At 38.1% G+C, this 24,851-nt stretch overlaps 1 protein-coding gene across 2 annotated transcripts in view; it reads left to right on the forward strand.

Moving 5' to 3' along the window:
* Positions 1 to 24,851, forward strand: part of EIF2A (eukaryotic translation initiation factor 2A) — a 41,722-nt gene that overhangs the window by 15,381 nt on the left and 1,490 nt on the right. The window contains exons 7-13 of one of the 2 annotated variants that reach the window (XR_009697091.1): positions 10,637 to 10,710; positions 10,853 to 10,997; positions 11,201 to 11,317; positions 14,102 to 14,673; positions 18,637 to 18,750; positions 22,960 to 23,114; positions 23,783 to 23,848. Coding sequence is in view for 1 of the 2 variants with exons in the window: in XM_061168101.1 (XP_061024084.1) it covers positions 10,637 to 10,710; positions 10,853 to 10,997; positions 11,201 to 11,317; positions 14,102 to 14,673; positions 18,637 to 18,750; positions 22,960 to 23,088; positions 23,783 to 23,848 (1,217 nt within the window). In the remaining variant the exon portion in view is untranslated. The remainder of the gene's footprint in view (positions 1 to 10,636; positions 10,711 to 10,852; positions 10,998 to 11,200; positions 11,318 to 14,101; positions 14,674 to 18,636; positions 18,751 to 22,959; positions 23,115 to 23,782; positions 23,849 to 24,851) is intronic. The other variant, XM_061168101.1, reaches the window with a different exon arrangement.

Raw genomic sequence — 24,851 nt, forward strand, 5'->3', positions numbered from 1 at the left:
GTACAGTTTTTATTGCCTTATATGGCATCATACGGTTCTCCTAAATACTGTTTTTATATTAACAGTTGCTGTTGTAGGAATTCATTTGAGTAACTCAAGTCTAAATGCTAGTAAAATGTTATAACACAAAGATGCTATTTTATAATAAAATTGTACTATCTAATTACTGCTAAATTAATATATTTGAATAGCTCTTACTGAGTTTAGTTGCTATTAAAATTCTGTGATACAAATTTTTAAAATATTGTGTAGAATTTCAAACACAAAAGTAGACACCTAGTCCCAGTAATCATCACCCTGTTGCCAGTCCTTCTTCATCCAGGCATCTGTTCACCTGCCATCTCTTTTACTCTGCTTAAGCAAATCATAAACATCATATAATTTTACCTGTAAATATTTCAGTAAGGTAGTCATAATACTGTTATCACAGATTATAAAATATCTGGTCAGTTTCAAATTTCTAATAATTGCAAATGTAAGTTTTTTAAAACTCAAGATCTAGATAAGGTCTTTCATATTACAGTTGATATATATATATATATATAAGTTTCTTTAAATATAGATTTCCTCTCTATTCTTTTTTTTCCCCTTGCAGTTTATTATTTTAGAAACAAAGTTACCTGTATTATATATCTTCCCATAGTTTCAGTTTTGCTCTTGTATCCTATTCTGTAATTTACCATATTCATCTATTTCCTATAAATAACTATTTGAATCTAGAGCTGGTCAGTTTCAAGTTCTTTTTGGGAGAGATGAGGGCAAGACTACATCATCATAAGGCAGTATTTTTTTTGTTAAGAAGCGCCTGATGTCTCGTTGTCTTTTATTTTATGTAGTTAATTGGCATTAATATTCAGTGCCTTGATCCATTATTTCATGAGTGGTTAGAAATTGCTGATATTAAAGTTTCCCTCCTTCTCATCTCATTTATTAGTTTATACTACCACTATAAAGAGAATTCCCCTTTCTACTATTTGGTTATCTAGTGGTACTTTTTATATCGGAAAGGCAAGATAAATATTCTTTTCCTTTATCACTTTTAACGAAATGAATTCTTTCATTAGCAACTAGATCCCTTAGACAAGTTAGCCTCCCCCCAACCTAATGAACATATATGATTAATCCATTTTATTTTTTTTTTTATTTATTTTTTTTTTTCAGTGGGTTTTGTCATACATTGATATGAATCAGCAATAGATTTACACGTATTCCCCATCCCGATCCCCCCTCCCACCTCCCTCTCCACCCGATTCCTCTGGGTCTTCCCAGTGCACCAGGCTCGAGCACTTGTCTCATGCATCCCACCTGGGCTGGTGACCTGTTTCACCATAGATAATATACATGCTGTTCTTTCGAAACATCCCACCCTCACCTTCTCCCACAGAGTTCAAAAGTCTGTTCTGTACATCTGTGTCTCTTTTTCTGTTTTGCATATAGGGTTGTCGTTACCATCTTTCTAAATTCCATATATATGTGTTAGTATGCTGTAATGTTCTTTATCTTTCTGGCTTACTTCACTCTGTATAATGGGCTCCAGTTTCATCCATCTCATTAGAACTGGTTCAAATGAATTCTTTTTAACGGCTGAGTAATATTCCATGGTGTATATGTACCACAGCTTCCTTATCCATTCGTCTGCTGATGGGCGTCTAGGTTGCTTCCATGTCCTGGATATTATAAACAGTGCTGCGATGAACATTGGGGTGCACGTGTCTCTTTCAGATCTGGTTTCCTCAGTGTGTATGCCCAGAAGTGGGATTGCTGGGTCATATGGCAGTTCTATTTCCAGTTTTTTAAGAAATCTCCACACTGTTCTCCATAGCGGCTGTACTAGTTTGCATTCCCACCAACAGTGTAAGAGGGTTCCCTTTTCTCCACACCCTCTCCAGCATTTATTGCTTGTAGACTTTTGGATAGCAGCCATCCTGACTGGCGTGTAATGGTACCTCATTGTGGTTTTGATTTGCATTTCTCTAATAATGAGTGATGTTGAGCATCTTTTCATGTGTTTGTTAGCCATCTGTATGTCTTCTTTGGAGAAATGTCTGTTTAGTTCTTTGGCCCATTTTTTGATTGGGTCATTTATTTTTCTGGAATTGAGCTTCAAGAGTTGCTTGTATATTTTTGAGATTAATCCTTTGTCTGTTTCTTCATTTGCTATTATTTTCTCCCAATCTGAGGACTGTCTTTTCACCTTACTTATAGTTTCCTTTGTTGTGCAAAAGCTTTTAAGTTTCATTAGGTCCCATTTGTTTAGTTTTGCTTTTATTTCCAATATTCTGGGAGGTGGGTCATAGAGGATCTTGCTGTGGTTTATGTCGGAGAGTGTTTTGCCTATGTTCTCCTCTAGGAGTTTTATAGTTTCTGGTCTTACATTTAGATCTTTAATCCATTTTGAGTTTATTTTTGTGTATGGTGTTAGAAAGTGTTCTAGTTTCATTCTTTTACAAGTGGTTGACCAGCTTTCCCAGCACCACTTGTTAAAGAGGTTGTCTTTTTTCCATTGTATATCCTTGCCTCCTTTGTCAAAGATAAGGTGTCCATAGGTTCGTGGATTTATCTCTGGGCTTTCTATTCTGTTCCATTGATCTATATTTCTGTCTTTGTGCCAGTACCATACTGTCTTGATGACTGTGGCTTTGTAGTAAAGTCTGAAGTCAGGCAGGTTGATTCCTCCAGCTCCATTCTTCTTTCTCAAGATTACTTTGGCTATTCGAGGTTTTGTGTATTTCCATAAAAATTGTGAAATTATTTGTTCTAGTTCTGTGAAAAATACCGTTGGTAGCTTGATAGGGAGTGCATTGAATCTATAGATTGCTTTGGGTAGAATAGCCATTTTGACAATATTGATTCTTCCAATCCATGAGCATGGTATGTTTCTCCATCTGTTTGTGTCCTCTTTGATTTCTTTCATCAGTGTTTTATAGTTTTCTATGTATAGGTCTTTTGTTTCTTTAGGTAGATATATTCCTAAGTATTTTATTCTTTTTGTTGCAATGGTGAATGGTATTGTTTCCTTAATTTCTCTTTCTGTTTTTTCATTGTTAGTATATAGGAATGCAAGGGATTTTTGTGTGTTAATTTTATATCCTGCAACTTTACTATATTCATTGATTAGCTCTAGTAATTTTCTGGAAGAGTCTTTAGGGTTTTCTATGTAGAGGATCATGTCATCTGCAGACAGCGAGAGTTTCACTTCTTCTTTTCCTATCTGGATTCCTTTTACTTCTTTTTCTGCTCTGACTGCTGTGGCCAAAACTTCCAACACTATGTTGAATAGCAGTGGTGAGAGTGGGCATCCTTGTCTTGTTCCTGACTTCAGGGGAAATGCTTTCAATTTTTCACCATTGAGGGTGATACTTGCTGTGGGTTTGTCATATATAGCTTTTATTATGTTGAGGTATGTTCCTTCTATTCCTGCTTTCTGGAGAGTTTTAATCATGAGTCGGTGTTGAATTTTGTCAAAGGCTTTCTCTGCATCTATTGAGATAATCATATGGTTTTTATCTTTCAATTTGTTAATGTGGTGTATTACATTGATTGATTTGCAGATATTAAAGAATCCTTGCATTCCTGGGATAAAGCCCACTTGGTCATGGTGTATGATTTTTTTAATATGTTGTTGGATTCTGTTTGCTAGAATTTTGTTAAGGATTTTTGCATCTATGTTCATCAGTGATATTGACCTGTAGTTTTCTTTTTTTGTGGCATCTTTGTCTGGTTTTGGAATTAGGGTGATGGTGGCCTCATAGAATGAGTTTGGAAGTTTACCTTCCTCTGCAATTTTCTGGAAGAGTTTGAGTAAGATAGGTGTTAGCTCTTCTCTAAATTTTTGGTAGAATTCAGCTGTGAAGCCATCTGGTCCTGGGCTTTTGTTTGCTGGAAGATTTTTGATTACAGTTTCGATTTCCTTGCTTGTGATGGGTCTGTTAAGATCTTCTATTTCTTCCTGGTTCAGTTTTGGAAGGTTATACTTTTCTAAGAATTTGTCCATTTCATCCAGGTTGTCCATTTTATTGGCATAGAGCTGCTGGTAGTAGTCTCTTATGATCCTTTGTATTTCAGTGTTGTCTGTTGTGATCTCTCCATTTTCATTTCTAATTTTGTTAATTTGGTTCTTCTCTCTTTGCTTCTTAATGAGTCTTGCTAATGGTTTGTCAATTTTGTTTATTTTTTCAAAAAACCAGCTTTTAGCTTTGTTGATTTTTGCTATGGTCTCTTTAGTTTCTTTTGCATTTATTTCTGCCCTAATTTTTAAGATTTCTTTCCTTCTGCTAACCCTGGGGTTCTTCATTTCTTCCTTCTCTAATTGCTTTAGGTATAGAGTTAGGTTATTTATTTGGTTTTTTTCTTGTTTCTTGATGTGAGCCTGTAATGCTATGAACCTTCCCCTTAGCACTGCTTTTACAGTATCCCATAGGTTTTGGGTTGTTGTGTTTTCATTTTCATTCATTTCTATGCATATTTTTATTTCTTCTATGATTTGTTGGTTATTCAGAAGCGTGTTATTTAGCCTCCATATGTTTGAATTTTTAACAATTTTTTTCCTGTAATTGAAATCTAATCTTACTGCACTATGGTCAGAAAAGATGACTGGAATGATTTCAATTTTTTTGAATTTTCCAAGACCAGATTTATGGCCCAGGATGTGATCTATTCTGTAGAAGGTTCCGTGTGCACTTGAGAAAAAGGTGAAGTTGATTGTTTTGGGGTGAAATGTCCTATAGATATCAATTAGGTCTAGCTGGTCCATTGTGTCATTCAAGGTTTGTGTTTCCTTGTTAATTTCCTGTTTAGTTGATCTATCCATAGTTGTGAGTGGGGTATTAAAGTCTCCCACTATTATTGTGTTACTGTTAATTTCCTCTTTCATACTCGTTAGTGTTTGCCGTACATATTGCGGTGCTCCTATGTTGGGTGCATATAAATTTATAATTGTTATATCTTCTTCTTGCATTAATCCTTTGATCATTATGTAGTGTCCTTCTTTGTCTCTTTTCACATCCTTTATTTGAAAGTCTATTTTATCTGATATGAGTATTGCGACTCCTGCTTTCTTTTGGTCTCCGTTTGCATGAAATATTTTTTTCCAGTCCTTCACTTTTAGTCTGTATGTGTCTCTTGCTTTGAGGTGGGTCTCTTGTAGACAGCATATATAGGGGTCTTGCTTTTGTATCCATTCAGCCAATCTTTGTCTTTTGGTTGGGGCATTCAACCCATTTACATTTAAGGTAATTATTGATAGGTGTGGTCCCGTTGCCATTTACTTTGTTGTTTTGGGTTCACATTTATAAAACCTTTCTGCATTTCCTATCTAGAGAAGACCCTTTAGCATTTGTTGAAGAGCTGATTTGGTGGTGCTGAATTCTCTCAGCTTTTGCTTATCTGTAAAGCTTTTGAATTCTCCTTCATATCTGAATGAGATCCTTGCTGGGTACAGTAATCTAGGTTGTAGGTTATTCTCTTTCATCACTTTCAGTATGTCTTGCCATTCCCTTCTGGCCTGGAGAGTTTCTATTGATAGATCAGCTGTTATCCTTATGGGAATCCCTTTTTGTGTTATTTGTTGTTTCTCCCTTGCTGCTTTTAAGATTTGTTCTTTGTGTTTGATCTTTGTTAATTTGATTAATATGTGTCTTGGGGTGTTTCGCCTTGGGTTTATCCTGTTTGGGACTCTCTGGGTTTCTTGGACTTGGGTGGCTATTTCCTTCCCCATTTTAGGGAAGTTTTCAGCTGTTATCTCCTCGAGTATTTTCTCATGGCCTTTCTTTTTGTCTTCTTCTTCTGGGACTCCTATGATTCGAATGTTGGGGCGTTTCACATTGTCCCAGAGGTCCCTGAGGTTGTCCTCATTTCTTTTGATCCTTTTTTCTTTTTTCCTCTCTGTTTCATTTATTTCCACTATTTTATCTTCTACCTCACTTATCCTATCTTCTGTCTTCGTTATTCTACTCTTGGTTCCCTCCAGAGTGTTTTTGATCTCATTCATTGCATTATTCATTTTTAATTGACTCTTTTTTATTTCTTCTAGGTCTTTATTAAACATTTCTTGCATCTTTTCAATCTTTGTCTCCAGGCTATTTATCTGTAACTCCATTTTGTTTTCAAGATTTTGGATCATTTTTATTATCATTATTCTAGATTCTTTTTCAGGTAGATTCCCTATCTCCTCCTCTTTTGTTTGACTTGGTGGGCATTTTTCATGTTCCTTTACCTGTTGGGTATTTCTCTGCCTTTTCATCTTGTTTAGATTGCTGTGTCTGGACTGGGCTTTTTGTTTTCTGGAGGTCTGTGGTTCCTTTTAATTGTGGAGGTTTTTCCCCAGTGGGTGGGGTTAGACGATTGGCTTGTCAAGGTTTCCTGTTTAGGAAAGTTTGCGTCGGTGTTCTGGTGGAACTTGATTTCTTCTCTCTGGAGAGCAATGGAGTGCTCAGTAATGAGTTTTGAGATGGGTCTATGTGTTAGGTGTCATCTTGGGCAGCCTGTATGTTGACGTTTAGGGCTATGTTCCTGCGTTGCTGGAGAATTTGCGTGGTATGTCTTGCTCTAAAACTTATTGGCTCTTGGGTGGTGGTTGGTTTCAGTGTAGGTATGGAGGCTTTTGGACGGTCACTTATTACTTAAAGTTCCATGTAGTTAGGAGTTTTCTGGTGTTCTCAGGTTTTGGGCTTAAGTCTCCTGCCTCTGGATTTCAGTTTTATTCTTCCTGTAGTCTCAGGACTTCTCCGACTACACAGCACTGATAATAAAACTTCTAGGTTAATGGCGAAAAGATTCTCCCCCGTTAGGGACACCCAGAGAGGTTCACAGAGTTACATGAAGAAGAGGAGAGGGAGGAGGGAGATAGTGTTGAGCAGGAGGAGGAAAAGGGGGACTCAAGAGGAGAGAGACAGATCTACGCAGTTGTCTGTTCCCAGAGTGTTCTCCGTAGCCCAGACACCCACCAAGATTCACAGAATTGGATTGGGAAGAAAAGGGGAAAGGAGGAAATAGAGGTATTCTGAGGTAGAAAACAGAGAGTCAAGATTGGGAGAGAATAATCAACACACTCCTGAATAAAAATGGGAACTGAATATTGGATTCTTAAATGATCACAATTTATATCACATATTGAAAAGCAAAAATTAAAAATCTAGAGTAGAGATTAGACTCTTAAAAATACTATATTAAAAACAAAAACCAAAACACACACCAAAAAATTTTTTTAAAATATATATGAAGTTCAGTTTAAAAAATAGGGCTTCTCTTTTTTTTTTTGGTAAGGTTATAGTGTATTGAAAATGAAAATTAAGGAGTAGTAGAGGAGTACTAGAGGACTTTAAAAGAAATAAGAGAAAAAGAAAAATAGAAAATAGAAGAGAAAAAGGAGAAAAAAGAAAAAAAAAAAAGAATTTTCCCTAATTAAAAAATGGTAAAAATCTATGAAAATGCAAGTTAAGGAGTCATGGAGTAATAGGGAATTTTAAAGGAAAATAAAAGAGAAAAAATAAAAAAGAAAAAATAAAAAAAAAAATTTTTTTTTTATTAAGAAAAAAAAAAAAAGTAAAAATATATCTAGGAGTTTCTCTGGAGCTGTTGCGGTCAGTGTGGGTTCGGCTCAGTTTCAGATAGCTCCTCGTTCCAGCTTACGCTTCTCGATATCTACAGGCCCCTTCCGGTGTGGTCGGTGTTTTCTAGAGGGATTTTAATCTGTTGCACCGCTCTCTCCTGAAGTGGTTCCCTTTGTTTATTTGGCTTCTGTTTGCGGTCTCTTCAGAGCCTCATTTCCGTCCTGACACAGGCAGGCGGAGGTGGACTCATATTCAGGTAGCTAGTTCCTTGGCGCCGCGGGGAGGGGCTGGCGCTGCGGGGCGGGGCTGGCGCCGCGGGGAGGGGCTGGCGTTGCGGGGAGGGGCCGACGCTGCGGGGAGGGGCTGGCGCTGCGGGGAGGGGCTGACGCTGCGGGGAGGGGCTGGCGCTGCGCGGAGGGGCTGGCGCTGCGGGGAGGGGCTGGCGCTGCGGGGAGGGGCCGGCGCTGCGGGGAGGGGCCGGCGCTGCGGGGAGGGGCCGACGCTGCGGGGAGGGGCCGGCGCTGCGGGGAGGGGCTGGCGCTGCGGGGAGGGGCCGACGCTGCGGGGAGGGGCTGGCGCTGCGGGGAGGGGCTGACGCTGCGGGGAGGGGCCGGCGCTGCGGAGAGGGGCCGGCGCTGCGGGGAGGGGCTGACGCTGCAGGGAGGGGCCGGCGCTGCGGGGAGGGGCTGGCGCTGCGGGGAGGGGCCGACGCTGCGGGGAGGGGCCGGCGCTGCGGGGAGGGGCTGACGCTGCGGGGAGGGGCTGGCGCTGCGGGGAGGGGCTGACGCTGCGGGGAGGGGCCGGCGCTGCGGAGAGGGGCTGGCGCTGCGGGGAGGGGCTGACGCTGCAGGGAGGGGCCGGCGCTGCGGGGAGGGGCTGGCGCTGCGGGGAGGGGCCGACGCTGCAGGGAGGGGCTGGCGCTGCGGGGAGGGGCTGGCGCTGCGGGGAGGGGCCGACGCTGCGGGGAGGGGCTGGCGCTGCGGGGAGGGGCTGACGCTGCAGTGCGAGGGTTTCCCGGTGTCTGGAAACGTCCTCTAAAGACTCGCTTCCCGGGACGGATCTCTGTCCTTAGCTCTTTTGTCTCACTTTTTATCTTTTATATTTTGTCCTACCTCCTTTTGAAGACAATGGGCTGCTTTTCTGGGCGCCTGATGACCTCAGCTAGCGATCAGAAGTTGTTTTGTGAAGTTTGCTCTGCGTTCAGATATTCTTTTGATGAATTTATAGGAGAGAAAGTGGTCTCCCCGTCCTACTCCTCCGCCATCTTGGCTCCTCACTGATTAATCCATTTTAAAAACTCTTCTTATTAATGCTTAAATTGTCCTGTAATTGGTCTTTAATGACTTCTTTGCTGTATGGCGGGACAAGTCATTCTAGGGTTATCTTGTTTATTTCTTGCTGTATACCTGTAATCAGCCAATTCTTTAGTACACTCTGCTTTCTTTTGGTGGAAAATGGTATTTAGAGACTACAGTCTGGGTGTAGAGGATTCTCTTTGCTACTGTGTTGATTGATCATTGTTTCTACTCCTTTTTTTCTTTTTTCATATCTTTCATCTGTATTGTTTTTTGCTAACGCTGAGAATTTGGTTCTCTGGGCTACCAGGGGTGATAGTTTGAGAATAGCACATCCACATTATTCATTTGCTTTGTTCTACTCAACCACATAATGTTCTTAGCATAGCAGTACCAGCAATATAACACCAGTAACAAGATGACTGAAAAATACTTTAAAGAAGAAATTTTGCAGCTCCTTTTGTCTGCAGAGCATTCTGTTGGTGACTGAACAGTTTTCAGTACAGACAGTCCCCAACTTGAAATAGTTTGACTTACCTTTTTTGACTTTATAATAAAATAGAAGTGAAATATATTCAGTAGAAATTGTACTTTGAGTGTTGATCTTTCCCTGGGCTAGAAATATGTGGTATGATACATGATGTTGGGTAGCAGCAGTGAGCCACAGCTCCCAGTCAGCCACGTGATCACAAGGGTCGACAACTGATAAACTTACAGCTATTCTGGACTCTTACAGCCGTTAGGTTTTTCATTTTTAGTTCAGTATTCAATGGATTACATGAGATAGCCAACATTTTATTATAAAATCAGCATTGTGTTTAATGATTTTGCTCAACTATAGACTAACATTAAGTGTTCTGAGCACATTAGGGTAGTCTAACTTTAGCGATGATGTTCAGTACATCAGGTGTATTAAATGCATTTTCAGCTTACGATATTTTCAACTTACAATGGGTTTATCAGGACATAACCATGTTTTAGGTTGAGGAAGTAGAATGAGAATTAGAAAGTGTTCACATCTACCAGAGATGGTTTGCAGGCTGATTTTGATAATGTCCACACAGTCATTTAGCTGTACCCTTCAATTTCCTGCTTGTGAGACTTAACCTGCTCCGCTGGTTTGGGGTTAGCTTGCTTACTCACCTCACTCGCCACTTCACAAGCATGCTGAGAGGAGGGGGCTGCCAGTTTAACAGCCGGATGTGCTGCTTTTGAACAGCTGCTGACCTCTATATTTGAACAAAGGAAGAGTGATAGCTCTTGATCCCATTGACTGTGAGAGCAGCAGTGTTGGTAACGAGGTTTCTTACTGCCTGGCACAGAGTAATCATGCAACACATATCCAGCCATTGTTATTGTTACTATTGTTGTGATTATCATTGTTATGGATCTGTGTGTCATGTTAGTTATGGAATTTTCACATCCATATTCTACAGTAGCAAGCTAGAGTCATCTTTCCCATCAGATGGGCTCTAAGACAACGTTAGTTGAGGTTTAAGGGAAGAGAACTGATACCTATTTAATGCCTACTTTGTACCTGGCACTGTGTACTAGGAATTAAGTATGTGATTCTCTTGGCGAATGTCAACAGTTAGTAGTGACTGGGTAGGAATTCAAGCATAGGTCTATCTCGCTCTCACCTCATGCTTTTTCTACATGTAGCTCTGCCTTGCCTACATGAGACTACATTTTGTGTTTAGTTACGTTAACCTTTTATAATGTATTCAGAATTTGATACGTATCTGTTAGCTTTCGCTCATTAACCTAACACCATTTACTTTTTTTTTTTAGACACAATTGCAAATAAATTGCATTTGAAAAAAATTAATGATTTTGTGTTATCACCTGGACCCCAACCATACAAGGTAATTGCTAATGTTTTTGTTTGTTCATATGGAATGGTATGAGATTAAACCTTTTCCTAGTTTTTGGTGACTTTAAAGACATGTCCATCTTAGTTTATATGCTTCAAAAAATTAAGTATTTATTTATGTCTGTGTATCTTAGGTGGCTGTCTATGTTCCAGGAAGTAAGGGTGCACCTTCATTTGTTAGATTATATCAGTATCCCAACTTTGATGAACCTCATGCAGCTTTAGCCAATAAAAGTTTCTTTAAGGCTGATAAGGTCACAATGCTATGGAATAAAAAAGGTATGATAAATATCTTTTTATCTCCCATTTTGTTTATCAAGCATTAATTTAGACTTATATTCCTGTGTGTATATAAAAAGGAAAAATTACCAGTGCTTATTGATTGAAAATTTACATATGGTCTGTTACACTTTTTAATGTTTTTCTTATCAACATTAGGTTAATTTATGTTTTAAGCCTAATTAAAGTTTTTATGCTTCTAGCTACCGCTGTGTTGGTAATAGCTAGCACAGATGTTGACAAGACGGGCGCTTCCTACTACGGGGAGCAGACGCTGCACTACATCGCAACAAACGGAGAGAGCGCCGTGGTGCAGTTACGTGAGTGTCGGGCCGAGTCGATGATGGTCAGAAATACTGCGCCACAAAAATGTTCTCATCTAAGTCCTTTTCTTCCCCTAGTTGTGTCAGGTCCTAGCTGCGGCACAGACTCTGATGGTGGCTCCCAGGCTCAGTAGTTGGGCACGCCAGCTTAGTTGCTCCACAGCATGTGTGACCTTAGTTCCTTGACCAGGGATTGAACCCACTTTCCCTGCATTGCAAGGCAGATTCTTAACCACCGGACCACCGGGGAAGTCTACACCTAAGTTCTTGATCAAGTGATAGAACTCACATGTCTTAACAACCTTTAAGATAAAATTTATTTTCATTAAGGGATTTAACTCATCCCCAAACATACTGTATTTTGACAGAATCCAATTAGTTGATTTAGTTTTGCTGCAAGTTGAGTAGGGAACTTGCTGAGTGAGGTAATTCCGCTGTATTAGCTCTTTGGGAGCTTATTTAACTATGACAACAGGTTGATCTAGTGGGTTTAGCATCATCTTCAGAACTGAAGAGTGTTAACCACCGCATACTTTGTTTCAAGGAGTTAAGGTAACTTAATAGTTTTAAAATTCCTGCAACTCGGTAATCTTTTTTATTTTGAATTGAACATGTAAGGGTAAGGTAAACTTTCTTTTAAGAAAGTATATATTCCAATTGAAGTCAGGAACAAAACAAGGATGACTCCCCCCCACATACTTTCTACTATTATTTAACATTCTGAAAGACCTAGTCAATGTTCCTGATCAAAAGAATAAGGATACAGTTTTGAAAGGTGAAAAGCAAATCACCTCAGCTCATACAGACTGTCAAAGTATAAACAGCATCCTCTTATAAAACATAATGGAAGGAAAGATTCCATATACGGCAACAAAAAGACAAGAAATATATAGGACTTAAGGGTAGAAAACTAAAACTAATGAAGGGAAAACTAACCTTTTGTAAGAATTTTACAAAGATGTCATTTCTCTCCAAACTGATCTAAAAATTAAATTAGAATGCCAGTAGATTTTCTTTTTTTACAAGTAGATAAGCTCGTTCCAAAGTCGATATCAAAAAGTAAACATGCAAGAATGGTTTGAAAACTGTAAAAAAAAGAGTAAGGAGAAAGGGATTCAGATACTATTAAGATGTCAGGCAATTGTAATGAAGACAGTTTGGCTCTGTGTTATGGATAGGCAGTTAAATCAGTGGAAAACAACAGGCTTCAGAAATAGATCCACACTTCTGTAGCTATTGACTTATAATAAAGTCAGCATTTGAATCATGGGGGAAAATACTGCTCTTTTAATATATGGTTTGGGGACAGTTGGCTATTTGTAACAAAAAGTTTTTGCTACTACTTGTTTACCAAAATAAGTTCTGGCTGGGCCAAAAAATTATGTCTAAAACTACAGAACTAGAAGAAAATGCGGGAGAATTTTCTTCTAATCTTAAAGTAGACTAAGATTTTCTAAACACGACAGAAGTCATATGGGGAAAGTGATAAGTTTGAGTATATGAAATTATAGATTTCTACATTAGGGGAAGAAAAGAGTCCATAAATTAAGCAAAACAAACAATAAATTAGGGAAGAATATTTTTAGAAAAGGGATGAGTATGAGAAAAGATGAATTTTGATAGTATATTAAGCATAACAAAGACCAATAATAGGAAAGAAAAATAGGTATAGGACAGTAAAAAATAGTCCACAGGGCTATTTAGGACACTAAAAAAAGAAATAAGATTACGCATAAGTGTATTATAAGGTGCTTAGCTTTACAAGGCACAGTTTTTCACTTAATAGGTTGGCAAAGATAAAAATATGAAGCAGTGAGAGTGAGGGCAAAGTCTTTGCTATCAGAAATTATTGGTAGTGTAAATTGGTGCAGCTTCTTTGAAGGGCATTTCAGTGTACATTATCAATTAAATGTATGTGTCCTTTGGCCAGGCAGTTTCTGTCCTGCAGGTGTTACGTGTGTACATTTACACAAATGGGAAGTAAATAGCAGGGTTTGTAATGGGACACAGTGCAACTGAATGAGGCAAAGCTCAATGTGCTTTTATGGGAAAATTTCCTAGATAGGAGTATTAAATGAAACAAGAAAGGTTTAAAACATTTGTGTGTGTGTGTGTGCATTTATGTATTTAAGAGAGAGATGCTTAATTTCAACAAAAGTATCCTGAAATAATATGCAGGAAATATGATAGAGGATTGGTTGTCTGTGTCATTGTTGTTTAGTCTCTAAGGCGTGTCTGACTCTTTGCAACCCCACGGACTGTAGCAGGCTAGGCTTCTCTGTCAGTGGGATTTCCTAGGCAAGTATACTGGAGTGGGTTGCCGTTTCCGTCTCCAGGGGCTCTTCCTGACCCAGGGATGGAACCCACACCTCCTGAATTGGCAGGCGAGTTCTTTACCACTGAACCACCAGAGGGGCTTAGTTTTGTGGCATGTCTTTTTATATAGTCTGTGTTTTTATTGCTATATACATATATTGCCTCTGGCAAGGAAGACTATCAATAGTTTAATAATAATAATAGCTGATGCTTCTATGAGTCCACATTACCAAAATGTTTAAAAGAAATTGAGATTTATTAGGGGTTCTTAATTAAATTTATAGTTATATATTAATTTCCATAGTATGTCATGTAAAAAATCTTAATTTTGTCATACTGTGAAAGTTTTGGATTTTTCTTATTTGACTTGTTTATGAGCATTGTATGATTATAACTTGAGCTACTAAATATTACATTCCTGTATATAATTCCTTATCACTAACAGATTTTATCTTCTTGTTCTAGCGAAAAACGGCCCCATTTATGATGTGGTTTGGAACTCTAGCTCTACCGAGTTCTGTGCCGTGTACGGTTTCATGCCCGCCAAAGCGACGGTCTTCAACCTGAAGTGCGACCCCGTGTTTGATTTTGGGACTGGCCCTCGCAACGCCGCCTACTACAGCCCTCATGGACACATACTAGTCCTGGCTGGATTCGGGAATCTGAGGGGGCAAATGGAAGTGTGGGATGTTAAAAAGTACAGACTCATCTCTAAGCCGGTGGCCTCCGACTCTACGTATTTTGCCTGGTGCCCAGATGGTGAGCATATGTTAACAGCCACGTGTGCGCCACGGTTACGTGTGAACAATGGGTACAAGATTTGGCACTACACGGGCTCCGTCTTGCACAAGTATGATGTACCATCGAATGCAGAATTATGGCAGGTTTCTTGGCAGCCATTCTTAGATGGAATATTTCCAGAAAAAGCAATAACTTACCAAGTAGTTCCAAGTGATGTGCCTAGTGAAGAACCTAAAGCTGCAACAGCTTATAGACCCCCAGCTTTAAGAAATAAACCAGTCACCAATTCCAAACTGGTAAGTAGAGTTTTACTACTTTGTTAGGAAAAGGTTTTTCAATGTAGAGTTCCCTAGGTCTTTCTTTTTTTAAATGTATTTATTAATTTTTATCGGAGTGTAATTACTTTACAATGTTGCATTAGTCTCCACTGTATAGCCATTGAATCGGCTATACATATGTGTATATCCCCTCTTTAGGCTTCCTTCCCATCTAGGTCACCCAGAGCACTGGGGAGACTTCCCTGTGCCGTACATCAGGTTCTCATTGTTACCTATTTAACACACAGTGTCAGTAGTGTATATATGTCAAACCCAATCTCCCAATTCATCCCTCCCCTTCTCCCCCGCCCCTGGTATCCATACATCCATTCTTTATGGCCTAGATCTTTTTCTCATGCGTGTTCTTGTGTTACTTGGTATCTGATTAGAAGATATAAATTTCTAGGGTAGAAATTGTGGAGGACCTGCTGCTGAAGATAGTGAAAGGTTGTTAACTTGGCAAAGTAATTAATGTAAAATCTTGGGAAAGATGAGTGGGTGTGACTTCACTGGCTGTAGAGTGTGGGCTCAAATTCAAATGCCTGGCAAGCTAGGCTGGTAGTGTGACGCAATGGTGAGTGGTGGGGAAGGGTGAAAGAGAGAGAACATTCCCTCTTTAAAGGCCATAGCAACTGCACAACAGTAGCCATTTGTTTCCACAGGACATTTTTAGGCCCAGTTTGCCAAAATGTTTTGATTTTTCAAGACAAAACAAGTCTGGATACTTGTATGAAATGCCTCACTTTTTTTAAGACACTGCTGATCAAACAAAATACACTTGTCCTTGGACCATTAGATCCTTACCTCTGATGCAAAACTGTGGTTCGAGTATTGGTCAGATGCTGATCTACTATAAAATGTTTCAGAGCTCAGAAGAGAGCATTTATTAATGAGATGAGTTTCTGTGGTGATGTTGAGGAATAAAGTTACTCTAAGAATGAAGAACAAAATTACTGGTGTTCATAGAAAGATACTTCCTAGGTGGCTCAGTGGCAACGAATCTGCCTGCCAATACAGGAGACTCAGGAGACACAGGTTCGATCTCTGAGTCGGGAAGATCCCCTGGAGGAAGAAGTGGCAACCTACAGCAGTATTCTTGCCTGGGAAATGCCATGGACAGAGGAGCCTGGCAGGTTGCAGTCTGTAGGGTCACAAAGAGTTGGGCATGACTTAGCGACTGAGCTCACGCACAAGACCACGCATGAGGTGTATATTAGGACTGTTCCAAGTAAATGGAAATGTATAGTCGCTAAATGATTAGGCCCTCAGGGGAGTAGGTACTCTCTCAAAGGGTGAATGTCTCTGTGCTTCCCGTGTGCCTCTTACGTGCTGCGCTGTGCTCAGTCGCCCAGCCGGGTCCGACTCTGTTGCCCTGTGGACCGAAGTCCGCCAAGCTCCTTTGTGCCACTTAGCACCTTCTCAAAAACAAAAACAACAATTCTTCTTCCTCCTCCACAAAATGCAGCATTTTGACTTCATTGAAATATTCTGTTTAAACATTTTTGTTGCATTGTTATTTAGTAAAAATATATAAAAACATATGACAAATTAAGCCCTATTTACTATTTTTGTCTTTAGATTTTTTAAAAAGGCTATAGTAGTCTTAAAATTTGTTCTCTCTCAATTGAAATTTTTCTTACATAAGATTAAAAAAGTGACCTCAACCCATCCTGCTTTCTAAATCTGTGCAAGTTAGCACAAGAGAAAGAAATTCTGAATTATTAATAGTGTATATTTTTATTCTCTGACTCATAAAACTAATTTGGTCAGTGGAGGGAGAAAAATTAAAATAGAAAGAATATACTTTGAAAATAGTGGGAAAAAACTATGTAAGAGCTTCTTAAAACCAAACTTTTTTGACAGTTAAGATTTCCACTAAATTTTTGCTTTTGTATATAACCTGGGGATTATGTTACCCTGTCACATCATTTTAGTTGAAGGAGCTACATACCTATGAATGAGAAATTTTTGTATGTATTTAATTCCAGAGGAGAGCTAAATGACAAAGAAAATATTGTCAAGAAATTATTAGAAACAAAGTTAGCCTGGTTGATAATTTCACAAAGAAAGAAGATTACATAGAAGAAGGAGGAAAAAATGTTGTTGGATTCTTTCCCCTGAAGAAAAAAGATTACTTTTTTTATAAGTAAAAATTTCTATATTAATTAAGGAAGTATTTCGTGGCTTTCAGAGAAGCTTCACTTTTATAACATGTTCATCAAAACGATGTTAGAGTTAATGTTACTGAAGAAACAAGTTTTATTAGTAAGAATGAAATTTCTGAGTATGGATAGTTTAAAGACAGCATTCAGATTATAGCAAAGATGAGTAGACACATACTAAAGCCAGAAAAGCTTGTGATCCATAATAACCGTGTGGATTTTTTTCATCCAAGATGAAAGTCTGTCAATGGCTACATGATGCTCATAGAGTGGAAGGGACTTCATCCTTTCTTATTGCATCTTTCTTAATTGCTTTGTCTTTTTTTGAAGTTCTCATGAGTGGAAACTTTTCAACTAAAGCAAGATACTATATAGAAGAGCTCCCAATTGAAAGAATTTTGATGTATAACACAAATGTTGAATAAATATTCGTATATCTTAACTATCATTACAAGCAGTGGATATAAAAAAAGTGAAAGGCTTCCTGTGCACATTTGTCTCTTGTACAACTGTGGATTCTCATATATTCAGTTGCTTCAAGTAGGGTATGTTCACACACAGAACTTTGATGCCTTCTATAGTTAGTGAAGCTGCTAAGATAAAATCACCTTATGGCTTTTTGCTGTTACTCTATATCTTAAATGTTTGATCCCTGCCCATTTGATTATGGCACTTGTAAGTATAATACAGCTCTGAGATCTAGTACTCAAAAAACTTCTTGGAGATCTGGTCCTTTTGATGTGCTGAGTATGGATAGTTTAAGAGACAGCATTCAGCTTATAGCAAAGTTGAGAGAAATCACTAAGTAGATGAATCTCATAAGAAGTTGAGTACTGTTATTTATACTACATGTTGCCCGCAACTACTCTGGTGTTACTTTTTTTTTTCCCCCCGGCTTCATTGGAACATAATTTATCTATAAAATTGTAAGATATTTAAAGGGTACATCATAGTAATTTGATAAACATTGAAAATGTTTCCTCTCACCTGGGGATTAACACATCCATCACCTTATTTATTTATTTTTTGAGAACATTTGAATTCTACTCTTGAGGAATTTGAGCTGTACGGTTAGTTATGCAATAGTGTTATCAAGTATAGTCATCATATTTTACATTAAATCCTTCTTGATCCTACATGTAATTCACCCTCTTATTGAATGTAGTTAATGATTATATCTGATGATGAAAATGATTGTTTTCATTGTATAGTCTGACAAGTTGCTTAGTTTTTTAAAGACTTCTTCATTATGTTAGCTGGATTTATAATTATGTAATTTATTTACCCCTTCCTATTCAATTTGTTTTCTTACTGTCAGTTTTTTTTTTTCCATTTATCTTCTAATCTCTGATTTTGCAAATAAAGATCTATCAATTGACTATTTGTGCAAAGAAAATAATTGAGGCAACTGGATTTCTTTTGGCAGTAGTCAGATCCAAAAGGACCACAGAAGAAGCTATTGTTAGTATCTAATTTTATAAAAATCATGTGTCAATGGTAGTACTAAGAAAAATGCCATTGTTTAAACAAAAATAAAGTGAATTTTGCTGGCTCTTATATAATTGAAAGATACCATATATCAACTAATAGGAAGATCCTTATTAAATCCATCCTGACCATCAAAGTATACCTGCCACAAGAGTTTTGAAATATTGTCAGTGAACTTAAGATAAGTTTGATAAAATAAATTTGTCGTGTACTAGCAAAATTGTATAATTTGTTGTATATGTTTTTAAAAACATGGACTCCATTTCAAAATCATTTATTGTATTTTCCATAGCATGAAGAAGAACCACCTCAGAATATGAAACCACAACCAGGAAATGAGAAGCCATTATCAAAAACAGCCCTTAAAAATCAAAGGAAGCATGAGGCTAAGAAAGCTGCAAAGCAGGTACTTGGGATACTTATCTTTTCAAAACCAAAACAGACAAAACCAGTTAAATTAGCCCTATGCCTTAAAGTTTAAAGAATTGTAGTCCTAAAAACTTGACTGTCAGGTTATAAACTGTAGTTGTAGACCAGAAATTGCGTGATTATGAAGCCATTTTGTCACTCGGTAGATTACTACAGGAAATTGTTCAACTAGAAATCTAAATACCAGAAGTGTCCAAACAGTGGAATTGTTTTAAAATAATTTTTTATATACTTCATAGTTGGAAAACCACACCAGCATGACAATTGGCGAGTAAATGGTGACGGCTTGTGGCTTACGGTGGTGGTGAGGCCAGCAGAACTGGAAGCGCGGCTGGTAAAGCCGTGGTAATCACAGTTGTGAGGTTCAGACGACTTGGTCTTGCCTATTAATGCTTAGATTTTGACAGTTCTGGGTTACATGGGTGTTTTGGTAGGCAGTTACTATTTTAAGGTACAGAATTTCTTTCATCTTCAGTCACTCAGTCGTGTCCGACTCTGTGACCCCAGGGACTGTAGCCTCCCAGGCTCCTCTGTCCTTGGGCTTCTCCAGGCAAAAATACTGGAGTGGGTTGCCATTGCCTTCTCCAGTAGAATTTCATTGTGCAACCATATTCTGCTAAAATCTGGGCTTAAGATATTGGTGTGTTCTTTTGTAGTTGATATATTTTTATCTCCAGAAATATCTTTAAATAACCCAGGCTTTGGTGATTCCAAGTAAAATGAACTAGTCCACGTATTAGACTTGTGTAAAAGCAGGACTTCACCTCTCATCAGAGTGGGTAGGGACCTCTGCTGGTCCCGAATGTTACAGACTAGTAGCTAAGATTCCTTTTTTGTTGTTGTTGGTTTTCCAGCTAATAATTACAGGTGTAATTGACAAATAAGAATCTTAAAGTGTCCAACATGATGATGTGATACAGGTATACATTGTAATAGGATTCCTGCAGTCAGGTTAATTAACACATATATCACCTTACGTATTTACTTCCGAGGGATGGAGCATTTAAATTCTGCTTTCTTAGCAAATTTCAATCACTGTGTTCAGTATAATACAGTATTATCAACTATAATCACCATATTATACATGATATCCTCAAACCTTATTCATGCTGTAACTGAAAGTTTGTACCCTTTTACCAGCCCTTTCCCATTTCTCCCATCCCCCATTCCCTCTAGCTCCCGACAGCCACCATTTCTACTCTCCATTTACGTGATTTTGACGTCTCTCTTTTTTAGATTCCATTTATAAGTGATGCCATGCAGTATTTATCTGTTTATCTTTCTCTTTCTGGCTTTTTGCACTTAGCATAATGCCCTACAGGTTCATACACGTTGTTGCAAATGGTAGGATTTCCTTTTTATGTTTTTTTTTTAATGGCTGGATACTATTCTACTCTATATACGTTTAATGTTTATATATTACATTTTCTATATTCATTCTTTTGTTGACAGACACTTAGCTTGTTTCCATACCCTGGCTATTATAAATAATATTGCGACAAACTTGGGAGTACAGATACCTCTTTGGGATAATGATTTTGTTTCCTTTGGATATATATTCCCAGAAGAGAGATTGCTGGATCATATGGTAGCTCTGTGTTTAATTTCTTGAGGAACTGCCATCCTGTTTTTTATAATGACTGTATAAGATTCCTTCTAATTGAGATTTAAGGGTCTTCAGAAATCCTTTCAACATAGAATCCTATTTTTTATAAGCGATATTTCTTCCTCTTTATCAGAAGATATTTTTACTATGACCATTGCTGGTACTGAGCTAAGTAAAATCCCTTTGTAATAAAATATTAGTTGTTTATTTTGTGTGTTTTTCTGATACTTGAGTACATAAAATTTTGGGAAGAGGGTCATAGACTCAGTTTTCTAATTTAGAAAAGCTAATATTAAAATAGAGACTTTCTTAATGATAGCCCTGTGGCTCTTTTGAAAAAACAATGAGTGCTTTTACTGTAAAACGTAATAATTACAGAAACACTCTCCCACACCCCACTTCATACAGCCATATAATCACTGACACATGTTATTTACTAAAGATGATACTACTAACCCATCATTGTGGAGTTGCTCTTTGCATGTTTTCTCAGTGAGAGTAAAATGTTTTCTACTTTCAAGATAATTCTGTCAGTATGCAAAGAATTATTATTTTTTTTGAGACAACTGGATGAAGTTAGGAAAAGTTATGACTGTGTGGTAGAATGAAGGTAAACCATCTATGATTGGACCTCACCTTAACCAGACCTTCTTTCTTTTGCCTGACCTTGAATTAAGGAACCAAAGAGAAGGAGTCAGGTGTATATAATCTAACCAAGTACTTTTATAAATTGCTGGTGATTCTATGAACTTATCGTCTTTATAAAAAATAATTGAAACAGAGTTTAATCTTATCATACGCATAGCCTTTCCAGAGAATGACCAGAATTTAAATACAGTAACATAGACATTTTGACTTACTCTTTGTTTTTTAAAATATGGAGAAATTGTGTCATATTTCACTTAACTTTAATAGTTTTTTATATGACATTAATCTTCCTAGAAAATTAGTATTCTCAGTTGATTACAAACAACTACATTTTTATTTTTTTGGACATGCCACCCAGCTTACAGGCTCATAGTTCTCCCACCAAGGATGGAGCCCAGGCCCTCAGCTGTGAAAGTGGACTGCCAGGATAGTCCCACAAACAACTAAAGTGAAAAAATTGGGGGGGACTTCCTTGGTGATCCAGTGGCTAAGACTCTGCGTTTCCAGCGCAAAGGACCCAAGTTCGATCGCTGGTCAGGGGACTAGATCCCACATGCCACAACTAAAGGATTCCGCATGCTGCAGTAAAGAGCGGACCCAGTACTATTTGACCCAGTACGGCCCCAAAATAAATAAAAATAAATAATTTTTAAAAGTTTTTTTTATCAGATTTCAAAAGTGAATTTTGGTAGGCAAAGTATGTCTCTTCTCCTTTTATCCACTCTTCTCCTTTAATTTTTTATTATTTATGAAAAATACCAAACTACACCATATTATCAGTACTTACAGGCTCCTTAAGAGTCGAAACTAAATAATTTCTTTCTGAATACTCTTAAATGCTCGGTAATTTTTCACGTAGAAGGTTAGGAATTAGCATTTGTGGATTGTAGTGTACAAATTACAACCAACATGACTCTAAAAAAGAAAAAAAATGGTCCAATTCTGCACTGTCTAAAAACTCTCCAGCAGACATTTTTAGATTTGGAGATCTAGAAGTGATACCCAGTCCCATGTTCCCCTGGGATGCTTTGGGAGTTTGGAGTATTCCAAACTTTGTTTGGAAAAATATTCCAATACTTTGGAGTATTCCAGAACTCTAAGAGGTTCTAGAGTCTTGCAGAGTCTGTGTATTCCACTGGGAACTCTGTAAGGAAGAAGTAGAAGCCCTACTTAAAAAGTTCTCCATGGTACAGTGTTGCTGAGCTGAATTGATCTGATTGTAAATAAATCTCTATGGGATTTACCCTGTAGCATCATCTGTTATATGTACTTGAGTTTACATACTCATAGTTTTGGAGGATATCCCAAGAGTGAAATTTCACACACCTTAGTTAGATAAGCCCTCTCGTTTTTCCAAATCATCCATATAACAGCACATCTCAAAATAATCAAAAATCTAGAATGCTTATTGGCTGGAACAGTAATCTCTTTCACTGAGGTCATTTCATTTCTTTCCATTTGTCATTATAATACTAATTATATTTTACATTACTAACATAATATTTTTATTACATTTTGCTAATATTAATAAAATCCTTTTTTTTTTTTGGCTGCATCACGTGGCTTGAGGGGTCTTTAGTTATTGGACCAGGGGTTGAACCTGTGTGCCCTGCAGTAGAAGCTCAGGGTCCTAAAACCACTAGGCCACCAGGGAATTCCCCAGGATGCTGTTGTTTTTTATTTTATTATTATGTTACTTTAAATTACAGATCTAGCCTTTTGGATATCGCATTGTACTGAAATATTTCTTTAAGCTTTATTATAGCTGTTATGGGACGGTGTAACATACTTGGGGCCAGCAGTTCAGTTGCTTTCTTTATATAAAGTGTGTAAAAGATAAAATCATATTTTGTTTTCTAAAAGGCTGTGTTTGTTGAAATACTTCAATGATTTCATTTTTGAAAACTGAATTCCTGAAAATATTGCCTGCAGGAAGCAAGAAGTGACCAGAGTCCAGATATGGCACCTGCCCCTGCCCCGCAAAGCACTCCACGAAACGCTGTTTCTCAGGCGACTTCCGGGGACCCTGAGACAGACAGAAAGATCAGGAACCTGAAGAAGGTGGGGGACTTCGGCGGGAAGCACACGTGTGTATTGAAAGAACGTGTGAGAATTATATAGGGGAAATAGTGTTTAGAGGCCTAAAGACAGGCATCTGAGAAGTTTGTAGCAATCCTTGTTGCTTTCTCACCATGAAATATACTGGTCACTTAGGAATGGTACTGATTTTAGTTTTATTCACAGATGTCTAAGGGATGTTAGTCCTTTATTATTGATTTTTAGAGTAATAAGAAATAATGTACATTTGAACATTTTGATACTCACTACTTCATTAGACGCTTGTGAGACAGGTAGGACAGATATTCATCCCATTTTTAAAGATGAAGAACGAGGTACAAAAGGAAGTTTATTGACTTGTCATTATTGCAGCCACTGTGTGATGGTGGCCTTGGAGGTAAAATCAGGTTTCTAGAGTGCTTCCCAGGTTATATTACAGAGTTTCTCTTAAAGCTAAAGACATGGTCCGGGTACCATGAGGTACTGAAATAAATAGTGAAATTAGACATATATTTACATACATATACATGTACATATATATATATACATAGATGTACATATGTAGTAATATTAATATTTTGAAAAATACCAAATTTCATGTTCTTAATGTACACAATTTTATGTTTAATTTTGAAAGTTTGTGCATTCTGAAATTACTTATTCTTTCTTCCTTTTGACTCCTGTTTGGTGTTTACAGAAGCTGAAAGCAATTGAACAGCTGAAAGAACAAGCAGCAGCTGGAAAACAGCTAGAAAAAAATCAGGTCTTTTCTGCATTTTTCATTTGGGCTCATAGTTACTACCACCCTTCCCCTTTTTATTACAAGCAACTATTTAATCAGATTAAAGAGTATATAGATTTTAAAACTTCTTTTGAAATACGCAAGGATGAAAAAAAAAAAAAGAAATACGCAAGGATGGGGAAAATGTGGATCATGGTGAATGAGGGAGTCCCTATTTCCTGTGAGACACTAATGCTGTAGCTGCTGGCTTATTATGTTAGACAAACAGAAGATTCTCTTCTTTTCTGTATCACAGGTCACACTGTCCTGTTGCCCCATTTCCTTCCTCCTGTCCTCCACACTCTGAAGCCCAAGTGTAGAATGGAAGATTTATTAGACGTAGAGGATGCAGTAAGACAGCTCTGTTTTTTGTCTCCTTGATTCATCAATTCAGTCGCTCAGTCGTGTCCGACTCTTTATGACCCCATGGACTGCAGCACACCAGGCTTCCCTGTCCATCACCAACTCCTGGAGCTTGCTCAAACTCATGTCCATTGAGTCAGTGATGCCATCCAACCATCTCATCCTCGTCTCCTTCTGCTGCCTTCAGTCTTTCCCAGCATCAGGGTCTTTCACATGAGTCAGTTCTTCACATCAGATGGCCAAAGTATTGGAGCTTCAAGTTCAGCATCAGTCCTTCCAGTCAATATTCAGGACTGATTTCGTTTAGGATTGACTGGTTTGATCTCCTTGCAGTCCAAGGGACTCTCAGAGTCTTCTCCAACACCACAGTTAGAAAGTATCAATTCTTTGGTGCTCAGTTTTCTTGATAGTTCAACTCTCACATCCATACGAGACTACTGGAAAAACCATAGCTTTGACTAGGACCTTTGTTGGCAATATCTCTGCTTTTTAATATGCTAAGTTGGTCATAGCTTTGCTTCCAAGGAGCAAGCATCTTTTAATTTCATGGCTGCAGTCACCATCTGCAGTGATTTTGGAGCCCAAGAAAATAAAGTCTCTCACTGTTTCCATTATTTCCCTA

This window comes from Dama dama, chromosome 19, assembly GCF_033118175.1.
Source record: "Dama dama isolate Ldn47 chromosome 19, ASM3311817v1, whole genome shotgun sequence".
NCBI lineage: Eukaryota > Metazoa > Chordata > Mammalia > Artiodactyla > Cervidae > Dama > Dama dama.